We start from the raw sequence: 13,231 nt of genomic DNA, 5'->3' as shown, positions 1-13,231 counted from the left end.
CGCCTCCAAAGGATTATACATGAAGATTACGCGAAAGTTCTATTTTTGATCTGAGTATATGTAATGTTAATCTATTCTTTATCATTGAACAGGGGTCCACTGTGAAGAGGACATCAATGAGTGCTCTTCAAGCCCTTGCCAAAACGGTGGTACTTGCGAGAACTTGCCTGGGACTTACACTTGCCGCTGCCCATTTGATAACCGTTCTGGAGCATTTTATGGAGGAAGGGACTGCTCTGATTTGCTCCTCAGCTGCACTGATCACCCGTGTCTAAATAATGGAACATGCATCCCTCACATCCACAACGGCCAGCATGGATTCGGCTGCCTGTGTCCCTCTGGCTATACTGGGTCACGGTGTGAAACGGTCACCACACTTTCTTTTGAGGGTGACGGCTTCCTGTGGGTCCCACGTGGTTCAGTGACAGCCAAGGACTCCGGTTGTAAAATAGCCCTCAGGTTTCAGACTGTCCAGCCAGTGGCACTTCTACTGTTCCGAGGTGACAGGGACGTGTTCGTGACACTGGAGCTGCTCAGTGGCTACGTCCACTTATCAGTTCAAGTCAGGGATCAGCCAAAGGTGGTCCTGTTCATCTCCCACAACGCCAGCAATGGGAAGTGGCATGCGGTGGAGGCGACGTTTGCAGAGGCTGTGACCCTCGCCTTACTTGACGAGTCTTGCCTGGGGACATGCATCGCGAGAGCCCCTTCTCCATTTGGAAGCGGTGGGTCAACGTGTGCGTTACAGAACTCCTTTTTGGGGGGTTTACCAGAGGGAACAGCCCACCGTGGTGCTGCTCTGCTTAACGTCTATAATAGACCATCCATACCTTCGCTTGTGGGCTGCGTCCAAGATGTTCAACTTGACTCGAATCCCATCACCCTGGAGACCGTCTCGTCTGGCTGGTCATTAAATGTCAAGGCAGGCTGCACGAGGAAGGACTGGTGTGAGAGCCAACCCTGTCACAACAGAGGACGCTGCCTCAACTTGTGGCTCAGTTACCAGTGTGATTGCTACCGGCCCTACCGAGGCCGGAGCTGTCACAGAGGTGAGAGGGGCTGGGCGCCAGGAAGGCTGTGCCTCAGAGCAGAGCCGGAACGAGACGGCCAGGCCTCTCCTGCTGGTTATGAATCATCAGGAGCCCTCAGGACTCTGCGGCCGGCTGCCCACTGACAGGAAAATGAAGAGGCTGATGATGTATCTTAATGAAATCTGAGTGGGTTCATAGGGCGCCAGGGTTTCACGCACGCAGAGCAGTGAAAAATAAGCCCATAGCTCCCATCCACATGGGTTTGCATCTTGGTGTTTACAAAATGCTATTACAATTTTTCCGTTTGTTGTGTATCAGAAATTTATTGTAAATCTTATTTGAAAGAGGAGTCATCTTTTTGGAAAAACAGGGCCGTTGACATGAAACTAGTCAATGCCAGATTCTAGCACAATGCCGCGTGCACAGTAGACTCTCAGTACATCGTTATTTCCTTGCCCTCCTCTCTATGCAGTTCACGCTAGCTCCAAAATCATGCTTAAGTTTAGCACTTTTACAAACCACCAATTTTATTCAAAGGTGTATTTTCCAGAGTTGCATTGGAGAAAACAGGCATTTTACCTACGTGTCTTAAGAAAAAAAAAAAGAAAGAAGAAAGTTTTAAAGAAGTCACACCACTGAAACTTGGTAGATGCCATAAACTAATTGATCTAATTTCTCTAGCAAATCAGTTTGAAAGGCATTTCAAAATCCTTACTTCTGACATTGTTCCAAAGACCGCTGTTGATCGTGATCAGTACATACCTGTTTCTTTTTCTTATTCTCTTGCATTGCAAATGTTGGAAAGGTAATTGCAACAGGCTGCTTTGAAGTGCAGCTGTAATTTACCCCCAAGATTTGAGAGTAACTTGAAATAGGACAACATCTGGTAAATAGTCTTCTTTGCTTTATATGAAGTAAAATTGAAACCAGTCTTGGTCTAGACCCTACTCCATGTATGAAGGGCTGAGAATTATTAGAAGCTGTTCACGGATCTCCCCCTGACCGCAATATTCATTACAAATCACGGACCTGCTTGGCTATGAGGCCTGGCGTCTACTAGCTCTATGTAATATTTTAAAGGGAATGGCAAGTTGTTTTGTGATTTTTTTTTAAAGGAGAAAAGGGGAGATTATGCTGAAGCAGTGTTCACTTTTTGAAGAAAAATTTAATTGACCTAAGGCAATATTTTTACTACAAAATAACAAACAGATGCTGACTCACTTTGACCAGCTTCCAAGTGCAGTGACCCATAAGGTTAATACTGACCGTGGTGATGCTGACTGTCCTGGTAAATAGATTCAAGGGATGCCGATCCAGTGGGTTCTGGTTTTCTTTAATTTAGTTTTTCCAACTTGGAAAATCAGAGTCTTTAAGCCCAGCTCCTGAATTGGTTAGCTGTCCCCTCTCTTCCTCCAGTTTCCTTTTCCCCCCACTGCCCCCCACCCCTCCACTATTTAAAACGGTTTAATCCTCATGAAAATGCTTAGCTTCAGAAGATATCTTTCTAGGGAGTAAGTTCTGTAAAATCGTCCCTTTCTGAAAATTCTTGGTATAATTTTAAGAAAAGTTATATTTCTCCTATCACCTCTTAGTCATAAATCTAAAGTATTTTGTATTTGCTAACATCTTTGAGGAATGTTTGCTGGGGAGTTTATTCCCATCACAAAAGATGCTTACAAGCTGTAAGGACAACCTGGAATCTTCCTGTCATTGAACATAGATGTTCAGGAGGAGATGGGCTAAAAAGTACAAGGCAAACTTCACCCAGTTCATGCAACTGGCTCAGCGTTTCCCAAACATGGTACCCATTGCAAGGAACAAGCAGACTGGATGGAGGATTTAGCTGGCTGACTAAACATGACGGACAGACGGGCTTCCTATATTTTAAAGTTGATTTTTTAAAAATGATCAAGCGTCTCAATAAGAAGAGTTCAGAAAAGAGTTCCTCAAAGCTTAGTTCCCAGAGCTGTCTGCAGGGTCATTGCAGTGTATCCTATCGCCCTGGCTGTGTCCAGGAACGTGGAGCTTCCAGGATACTGTTCAGGATAAAGGTATCACCGACCTCATCCCTTCTAGAGAATATTTGATTAAGAGAGGCAGTTGACATATGTTTTATCTTCAGTCGTACATCTAAGCTTTGACGCTCTTATCTGCTTGGAATTAGAGTTTCTTACCTATAGAAGGAGCTTCACTCCATGACTGAATTTTTTACACTGTTGTGCACCCAAGTGTAGTGACCCAAACCTCTGCTTACACACCTTCAGGAATGGGAAACTCACTCACACTCCATCTTCCCAGAAATCCCCTAGAAGTTGTCTTTTTTGTACTAAAATAATATATGATGACCTATAGCTTCCATTCCTTGGCAGCATCGTAACTCTTGAAGCCAATGTCAGCCTTACTTACATGTCTTCTTCTTGAGAACACAAATATTTGAAGAAAAGTGTCTTGTACTATCCAAGCCATCACTCCTATCATGGTAAACACACCCAGTTTCTTCTACTGTTTTCCACCTGACATCGTTTTCAGACACTCCATCAGCTGCTTGCCTGCTCTGGGATAAATTTGCTTATCTGGCTCCTAGATGTGCCCGACGGTGCGGAGTGACACAGGACTGTAACCTTCTCATTCCAGAGAATGTTCTTCTATTCTGCAGCCTAATGTCCCATTGACCTTTGGGCAGCCACATTCTATGATTGGTTCACTTTGAGTTGTTCTCCCTCTGGGTGCCACAGATTTCTGCTTTTTCCACCCTAAACCAATGAAGTACACTTAGACCCAAGTGGCTTTTATTTATTCTAAATAAATTTCTTCTTGTTGTAGTCCATCAATCATTAAAACTTGGTTATTTCTTATCCCTATTTGTCATCCCTCTGCATGACACATCAACAACACATATGAGAATCATTCTTTCCGTGTCCACAGACAAGTCATATATGGCGTCAGGTGTTTCTAAAATCATGTAGTAAATCACGTGCTCTGACTACTTGCTTGTGATTTCTGAAGAATAGGACTGCTGGAGAGTCAAGCTTCTGAGGAAAAGACACAGCTCTGTGTTCTGTCTGTCTTTTCATCTGGATCCACAAAGTGATGCTGCAGGCGTCCCAGGATGGCCAGCGGGGACCACCTCTGAGGCAGAGCAATTCTGTGCATATTCCCAAACCTCGGGAACTTCAAGAGCCACATTTTCTTATTGAGCGTTTTATCTCATATGAAAGTGCCGCCGTGCATTCAGAGATGTTAGCCTCTTCAAACGGATTGTTACATCCAACAGTGCACTTTGAAAGCTACCTGTAGTTGCCTGGAGCAGGTGGTCTCCAAATGCAGATTCAAAATGTAATGTTCCTGTAGGAAATGAAGGCAGAATTCTGAAAATGCAGACTTTTATGCAGAAGATCTTCAAACACAGATGGTTACCTAAGCAAGCTTCACTATAATTCAGCTAAAATAAAATATGTCCCACCTTTGCTCAAACTTCAGTGGAACCATATGACAACATTTATACATGCTGGAATGTGCTTTTTTTCTGGTTAGGATTGGGATGTGAAGACTTGAAGATAGCAATATGTTTAAGACAACTCTCTTGTCAACTTCATCAGTGATTTCCAGATTGCAAGATTCAGTGGTCATTCTTCAGTCCTCATCTGCCTTGACCTCTCACCAACAGTTACCACAGTTGAATATGCCCTCTTCCTGAAAACTCTTTCCTCACTAGGCTTATGGGGTGTCACTCTCCCTTCATTCCCTTTCTGTCTTACTCTTTTATCGTCTCCTTTACCTCCACATGTCTGATGTTTAAGGGCTCAGTTCTTGGACCTCTTCTTTTCTCTCTCTAGATTCACTCTCTTGGTGATCTCTTCCAACCTTAGGGCTTTAAATGCCACATTTACGCTGACAAATCCAAAATTACTGTGACTAGCCCAGAATGTCTCCCCTGAACCTCTGTATCTAACTACTGACTAGAAATTTCCACCTGGATATCTAATAGGGCATCTCAAATTTTATATGGAATCTCATTTCTCCCCCAAATCTGTTCCTCCTGTTTTCTTCCCCATCTCTGCAAATGGAAACTCAATGCTTCTAGTTACTTGGACCAAAAGCCTTGGAGAGCAACTTGCCCCAGAAAATCCTGTTGGTTCTACGAAAACATTTCCAAAATCTGACCACTTCTCCCCATCTGCACCATGACAACTGATCCAAGCCACCATCATTTATCTCCTGAATTTCTGCAGTAATATCTCTACCTTCTTCGGGGCTCTGCTCAGATATTACCTTCTCAGAGAGTTCTTCCCTGACGACTCCACTTAAAATGACAGCTCCACTCTCACCCGCAGCTCTCCCTAGTCCCTTTCTCTGCCTGAGTTTCTGTATATCAAGGAACCTATCACCACCTGACATACTATATAACCTCCACCCAAATGGAATGTAAGCTTTAGGAGTACAAGAACTTTTGTTCCTACTATATCAACAATGATTATTTTTGTACTTCTCAAGAGTTTTCTTGTGGTGATGCACATCGATAGCATCGCCAGGTCAATGCATTAGAAAGCTCTCTGTCCACAGGAAATGTTGGGTGAGTTCAAAACTCAGCTTTGCCCTAGTACTTTGTGCTCCATGCCTCTCCTTCACCCACCCAGGACCACAGAAGGAAGAGTCCTCCTCTTCCTTTGTTCAACTGCCTTGCCTCTTAATATTAGTAGGGGCACCTTCCCGAAAGAGGATTTGCAAATTGAATTCTTGGTCTCTGTCCTTTGCAAGGAGCAGTTAGGTTTGATGCCATTTGTTTGAGCATGCCCCCAAATAGCAACGATGACGATTGCTTAGTCTGCTTACATGTGTTGCAGGGACAAATTTCTCCAAATCCAGTTGGAGTGCAGTAGTGTCTGATATTCCACGTTTAAGCCCCACCTTTTTAGGGCAGTGAGGAAGAGGTTCAAAAGTTTATGGGTGCAGAAGCCTTCTCTTTCTCTTTGTGATCAGTGGACTTCAACCACAAAGTGTAAACCAAAATGTAGTTATTTTCAGAATAAAGTAAACTCAGAAGTTCAGAAAGTCAGGGATGGCTTTTCAAATTGTCATTCTATTGACTGAGCCTGTCTTGAACTTTTAAAAATATGAATGTATTTGTGCCTATATGTATACATATGCATTACTTGTGGGTCTTCAGATGTTTCCTCTTTGTCTCTCCTCCTCTATTAAAGAGTATGTGGCAGGCAGATTTGGCCAAGATGACTCCACTGGATATGCTGCTTTCCATCTTGACAAGAGCTACGGAGAGGCCTTCACGCTCTCCATGTTTGTTCGAACACATCGTCCATCGGGCTTGCTCCTAGCTCTGGAAAACGGCACTTGCCAATACATCCGTGTTTGGCTAGAGCATGGCAGACTAGCAATGCTGACTCCAGGTTCTCCCAAGTCATTAGTAAAATTTGTTCTCAGCGATGGAAATGTCCACTTGATATCTTTGAAAATCAAGCCAAATAGAATCGAACTGTATCAGTCGTCGCAAAACCTAGGATTTATTTCTGCTCCTACGTGGAGACTGCAAAGAGGAGATGTCCTCTACGTTGGTGGACTGCCTAACAGACAGGAGACCGAAGTTAATGGTGGATTCTTCAAAGGCTGTATTCAAGATATAAGGTTAAACAACGAAAATCTGGAATTCTTCCCGAATTCAACGAGCACTGCAGCCCAAGATGCAGTTCTTGTCAACGTGACCCAAGGCTGTCGCGGAGACAACCTGTGTGAGGTAGGGTTATTCATACCAACTATGTCCATATTGTGCGCTAAAAGTTTCATCATATTAAATAGATAATTTATTATAGCTGTTCTTTGTATGTGAATATGGTGTTACTGACCCACTAGCCGTAGAATAATGCTTCATCCATACTTTCCCAGCAGGACTCGGGAATTTATGTTGAGCCATGAAAGTACGGCCTTGATCTTATTGCCATTATGGTCCATTTAACCAACCAAGATAACTACATCTTCTACAACCAACCAAATGACTTAAGAATAATTGTATTTTAATCGCCCAATTCTTAATGGCATCCCAGAGGTTCAACTGAATTAATTTATTTTGAAGATACCATTAACTTTATCTTAAATGCCCACCTACCATTGTTTTGAACATCTACTAAGTCAATAAGGAAAAAAAATCTGAGAGGTAACGTCTTTCTGGGAGTTGGATTTGAAATTTTCTGTAATATAATTACTCAGAGCCCATGCTTTACTTTGTATATTTTGTATGCTCTTTTGAAAGCTACTTCAATACGTGAATTTGTCAGCTCTGCATGAGCTTTCAGAGGAAAAGAAGGAAAGGCATTTATATCTGTTGAACATTTATTGAGCTCCAACTATTGCCATGTACTGGGCTTGCTTCTAAATACATAAAAATGACTCATTGTAGCTTTACTGTAGGGGCACCTCCAATGTGCCAGGCACTCTTTTCCATGGATCAATCCATTTCATTCTGTGGAACAACGACTGCACAAAGCAGGCATTTTTTATTCTCTCCATTGATGTTATTTACAGAAAAGGAAATTGGCGTTTAAAAAGGTTGGGTCACTAGCCTAGATTACATGTGAACAGTGGACCGGGCATAAATAAAGACGGAGCTCTCAGAAATTCCTTTATCAATACTTCTGTTTTGAACACTTAGTGAGAAACCTTGTGAGAACTCAAATTATGAGACGCTTCTGATTCAGAGGCAGAGCTGGAGGGGAGGTGGTGTCACTCCTCTGGGGACCCAGCGGAGCCAAGTACCAACTTCCCTGTTTGACTGTTGATAGAATCTTGGACAACAATCGGGACCTCAGTTTCCTCACTAGTAAAAACGGGAGGAAGAGTCTCTAACTCAAACTATCATTAGTGACAGTGAAAGTGCCTGGTAATTTATAAATTACAGAGAATATAATTACACCTTTGAAAATCCTCCTTGTGCTACAGGAGATCCGTATTATACATTTGTCTTTATTTCCCTTTTCCTCTCTCTCGATGGTGGCAGTATGTTTTATTCTATTTATCAGCCAATGGATATAAAAAGTTCGAAATGTAAATATGTAGGAAATTAGCATTCACAGATTAACAGGGTCTTTTCCATGTTTAGCTGCCAGTGCTTCTTATGCCTTTGACTTCTTGTCTGCCCAGCCCAACCCCTGTCACAACGGAGGCGTCTGCTTCTCCCTGTGGGACGACTTCTCCTGCTCCTGCCCTGCGAACACAACCGGGAAAGCTTGCCGGGAGGTTCGCTGGTGTGAACTCGGCCCGTGTCCTCCCCGGGCCCAGTGCCAGAGGGTGCCTCGAGGATTTGAGTGTAAGTGCAGTTCAAACATATCACCGTCCAGTTCAGCTGGGCACTTCAGTTGTTCCATGAGTCGACGCAGAAGAAGAATAGCGACAACTCCAGCTCAGCAGAGACACGTGTAGCTGCTTCTCCCTGCACAAGCAGGGGCGTAACAAACCTAATGGCAGTGTAATAAGCCAGAGCACCTCATCCGGCCCCTGGCTTTCTGAGCGGGAAACCGCGGTCAGAGCAGCACCAAGCCCAGATCCTTGATCATTTCAGGCTGCTTTCTAGAGAAAGAATTAGCCAGGTGACGTTTGGCTCTTCTGGTTACTGGCAATACCGAGTGAAAGTGCCAGTGTGCGCACGTTGCCATCGGTTTACGATGAGGCTTCTGGCAATTCATACGTCTCCATAATCTAAAGCTTCCTCTGCAAGAAAAGGATGAAACGTCTACTTGATAAGTAGGTAACGATGGGTGTGCGTGTGATGATTATATGACCTCGTGTGTAGAGAGCCAAACGCAGCAGGCACTCGATTGATGTCTGCCGTGAGTTTTTCCCTCAATCCGAACGGTTTTCCCGCCCCAGTTCAGTACTACTGAACACAGTTTCCCAGATGTTAGCAATTTGAATACTATCTTTACAACTTTGACAGGTCTACATAGTAGCCACACTATTATTTATAGTACGTCTTTTCTCCTAGTTCAAATGACGCGCAGTTCAGTCTACAGCCAACCGTCTATGTTCGCACGCCATTCTAATCTCTTCCCTTTGTTCGAAGATATTGCTTCTGAAATGTTTTCCCTCACCCGCCAGCATCATCAGTTTTCCCCTCCGTATATAAACATACTGTCAGGTCTCCTCATTACAGACGATTTCCCTCGATATCCCTCCCATCCCCCCCAGCTACCGTCCCATGTCCCTGCTCCCGTTCAGAGTGGGAGAAACCCTCTAAGACTTGTCCTCAGGGTGCCTCCGATGTCCTTCTGTCCAGTGTTCTTGCGCCCCAGCAGTTAGGCCCTACGCGCCGCCACCATCTCTGCCCGGAGCTCGCTCAGCCCAGAGCTTCACGACGCCCTCATCCCTCCACTCCCTTTTCCACCCAAGTGCCCTCTTCCCTGGCTTTACTTTTCTCCGTGGCTCTCATCGTCCTTGGATGTTTCGTTACACAGGTATTTGTTACACTTGTTCGTCGTCTTTTCCTCGATGGAAAATAAGTTTCAAAAGGGCGGGAGATTTTCTGTCTGGTTTCCCACGTTACTCTCAGCACTTAGAATCGTGCCAGACATGTAGGAGGTTGTCAGTAAATATTTGTTAAATGAATATATATTTTTCTTCAATTTAGCTCGGCATTTTCACTTAACTGCTCTAGACTTAAATGACATTATCTGCATACAATTAAAAAAATACATAAAATACCTTGGAAAACACTGCACTAAAATGATGGTCTGGAGCTAAGCGGGTAGACTGACCTGAGGCCCAAATCAACCGCCGAGCCCCAAAGTGACTGAGAATGAGAATACAGTTACTTTTATGTTTCTGCATTTTAAAATCATATATCAAAATCGTATGTGAAATGTATTGCACAGTGCATATACTTGGGGGGCGGTTCCTAAAAGAGTACACATACTCTTATGTTTCATATTTAAGAAGTAGTATGCTGCACACATGAATAAAGCATGATGCGTTTGCGTAAAGGATGAGATCAGGCCTCTAATATGACACAGAACTTTGATGACACCTTTTGCAGTGCTCGGCCCTCTGAATTGCTTGTTTAAAATAGTTTACTGCTTATTAATTTTACTGTTAAGCTTTTGACAGAAATACTAAAGTTCTCAGTCCCGATTACATTCTACAACGGGGTTTAAATCATTTTGAACATTTTCACTGGGAAAAAAAGAATAGGGTTTCTGAAAACCGTGGCAGTCCAAGAACCGTACCCCGGGTGCGTATTGCGCTCCGTCCCCACATAAAGGATCTGGATGCCCCACGTCAGAAAGGCGTGAATAATCTTCACTGCTGCTGCATTGCAGCTACAGAAAGTGGGAAACGTTTGCCTCTGACCTTTCAAAAAGTCTCAGTAACATTGCTTTAAGTATGACTTATCTTAAATGAAGGGAGAAAATGTAAATTAGTAGGAGGGGTGAAATTTTCCTAACCGATAGGTATAAACCCTAGCATTCACTTTTGCTATTTTGTATAATTTTCATTTGATGTGACCTCATGACACTATTGTATTTATTTCTAGTGAGGTGTGTTGAGAAGATAGTTCTGCTAGAATAACGTACTCTTGAGAGTATAGCTCGTGCATTACCCCAAGTTTGCCTTTAGTACTTAATCATTTCTATCTCTGTATCCTATCTGAAAAGAGACAATTAAAAATTACAACCCACCTTAGATACAGGTGTGTTTATTATGAAAACGTCCCCTGAAGAAAAGGCAAAGTATAAACGTTAACGTGTACTGCGTTTTCTTACTCAGATCACAAGAAGTGATGTCCATGTTGTCAGTCTGTCAATGAAACTAGTTTATACAGCATGACAGACAGTATTCTTCCTTCAGGAGTTGGAGGGCTAATGAGATTTGTCATGTTAACATTTATGCAAAAACATGTAATGAGACACTTCTTGCTCTTTTCCTGCCTAATCCCAACCCCAAATTTGCTGGGAAAAAACACCACAGTCAAAAGCAATAAAATCGGGCTTCCCTGGTGGCGCAGTGGTTGAGAATCCGCCTGCCGATGCAGGGGACACGGGTTCGCGCCCTGGTCCGGGAAGATCCCACGTGCCGCGGAGCAACTAAGCCCGTGAGCCGTGGCCGCTGAGCCTGCGCGTCCGGAGCCTGTGCTCCGCAACGGGAGAGGCCACAACAGTGAGAGGCCCGCATACCGCAAAAAAAAAAAAAAAAAAAAAAAAAAAAAAAAAAAAAAGCAATAAAATCAAGTGAAATGGTAATCCAGTCAAATGATACACTTGAATGATACCCTTGAATTTACTCCTGCTGTGGTTTCTAATCATTATCTCACTTTTCAGAATTAAGGATTGAGTTATTTTTATAGATCATTCATTTAGTAATATTTACTGAGCGCCTGTTCTCTGCCAGGCAATGTTCCCTGCGTCGGGTTTAGGGAGAACCTAGACAGAGAAGTTCCGTGATCTTGTAAAAGCTCCTGTGCTAGTGAGGAAAGACAGACAAGGAACAAGTCGGAAAGTTAACAATGTAATTTCAGAGAGCTGCTCGATGCTCTGAAGAAAACAAAGCTGAGTAATTAAAAAGCGAGTGGGTTGGGGGTGGGGACACTTTCACTTGGATAGTTGGGGAAAGCATCTCGGAGGAGGTGACATTTGAGCGCACGTTTTGTTGAGAGAGAGTCCAGTGTGGAAAGATCGGGGGCCAATATCATGTCTAAGTAACAGCAAGTGTAAAAGGCCTGGTTTGGGAACAAGCTTGGCGTCTTCAAAAAACAGCAAGAAGTGTTTGTGGCTGTAGCACGCGCCTGAGGAAGACTGGCAGGAGATGGGATTGGAGAGTTAGGGGTCGGGTCACGTAGACTCCGACCGCCGTGTTTAGGATTTAGGAATCCTTTCTAGACGTGACGGTAACCGTGGAGGTGTTGGGCGAAGGCGTGGCTGGTACGTTGCTCTGCAGAGCAACAGAAGCCAGGACGCTGAGAAGTGGTTGGAATAGGCTGTATAATAAAGTGTTCGAGGTTGGGTGTGGTGACCCACACATGAGGTAAAGACAGTGTCTTAAGGTCAATTTCTACTGAAAGCTGGGAGATAAAGAGAATAGAGAATTGGCCGCTGGATCGTGTAAAACAGAGGTCACGGTGACCTTGACAAGAGTGGTTTCAGTGACGTGATGGGGAACAAGGCCGAAGGTATTAAAAAGAAAATGGGGGACGAGAAAGTTGAGACAAGGTGAATATAAAACGATGTGGAGAAGTTTTGCTGGAAAAGGAACTAGAGAAATAAGAAGGCAACAGGGTAGAGGGAGGTCAGGGTGGTGCACCTGGGTCTTGCCTGTGTTTTTATCTTTTACGATTGGAGCAATTACAGCATATTCTTATGCTGATGGGAAGCAACAAAGAGGGAGGGGAAAATGATGCAGAACAGAAAGAGGTCACGTGTAGAAGCAAATTATCTAAAAAAGGTGAAGATGAAAGGGACCCAAGGCGTGACTGGGAGAGTTGCCCTTGGATGTGGGCTGGAGCACCTACAGTTTCCCACCTGAGGAGGGAGAGCCCACAGTAGGAGTACACGCACAGCACTGCTGACACCTGATATGCGGGGGTCCCCCCACCAAGCAATTCTGCTACACTAGCTGGCTGTCCTACAGTGGATCTCAATTTAATTCAACTCTGACACTATCCACCCAGACCTAGTGTCAGATCTCACAGGCTAAGGGCTCAGTCCCACCAGAAGACCCCCCCCCACTTCGCTTCAGATGCCAATTGCAAGTCCAGGTTGTCACCTGTGCTCCTGACCCACCAGCTATAAATCTGAGGCTCTCACGACCCCCGCCTCGGTTCAACTAATTTGCTAGAGCAGCTCACAGAACTCAGGGAAACCGTCAATTGTTTGCCAGTTTATTAAAGGATATGATAAAGGTCCCAGATGAACAACCAGATGAAGAGATGCGTAGGGCGAGGTCTGGGAGGGTCCGCAGTGTAGGAGCTTCTGTCCCGAGGAGTTCAGGTGCATGACCGTTCCAGCGTGGGTATGTTGAACAACTTGGAAGCTCTCTGAACCCTTTTATGGAGGCTTCCTCATGTAAGCGTGACCAATTGTTAACTCCATTTTCTGCACCCTTCCTTCTCTGGAGGATGAGCTCGGGCTGACCATTTCAAGCTTCTAATCAAGGCTTGGGCTTCCTGATGACCAGCCTGCATCCAGGCTCCATCCAGGAGCCCA

The 13,231-nt window shown here is 44.2% G+C and overlaps 1 protein-coding gene across 2 annotated transcripts in view; it reads left to right on the top strand.

The window, feature by feature from the left end:
• CRB1 (crumbs cell polarity complex component 1) overlaps positions 1-13,231 on the top strand; it is a 280,936-nt gene that overhangs the window by 224,626 nt on the left and 43,079 nt on the right. For both annotated transcript variants that reach the window (XM_067020765.1, XM_067020771.1), the window contains 3 exons: positions 93-1,049; positions 6,233-6,780; positions 8,181-8,346. In XM_067020765.1, coding sequence (XP_066876866.1) covers positions 93-1,049; positions 6,233-6,780; positions 8,181-8,346 — 1,671 coding nt within the window. The remainder of the gene's footprint in view (positions 1-92; positions 1,050-6,232; positions 6,781-8,180; positions 8,347-13,231) is intronic.

The sequence above is a fragment of the Kogia breviceps genome, chromosome 1 (genome assembly GCF_026419965.1).
Source record: "Kogia breviceps isolate mKogBre1 chromosome 1, mKogBre1 haplotype 1, whole genome shotgun sequence".
Classification (NCBI taxonomy): Eukaryota; Metazoa; Chordata; class Mammalia; order Artiodactyla; family Physeteridae; genus Kogia; species Kogia breviceps.
The sequence above is the reverse complement of the archived record's forward strand: the minus strand, read 5'-3'. Positions and strand labels throughout refer to the sequence as shown.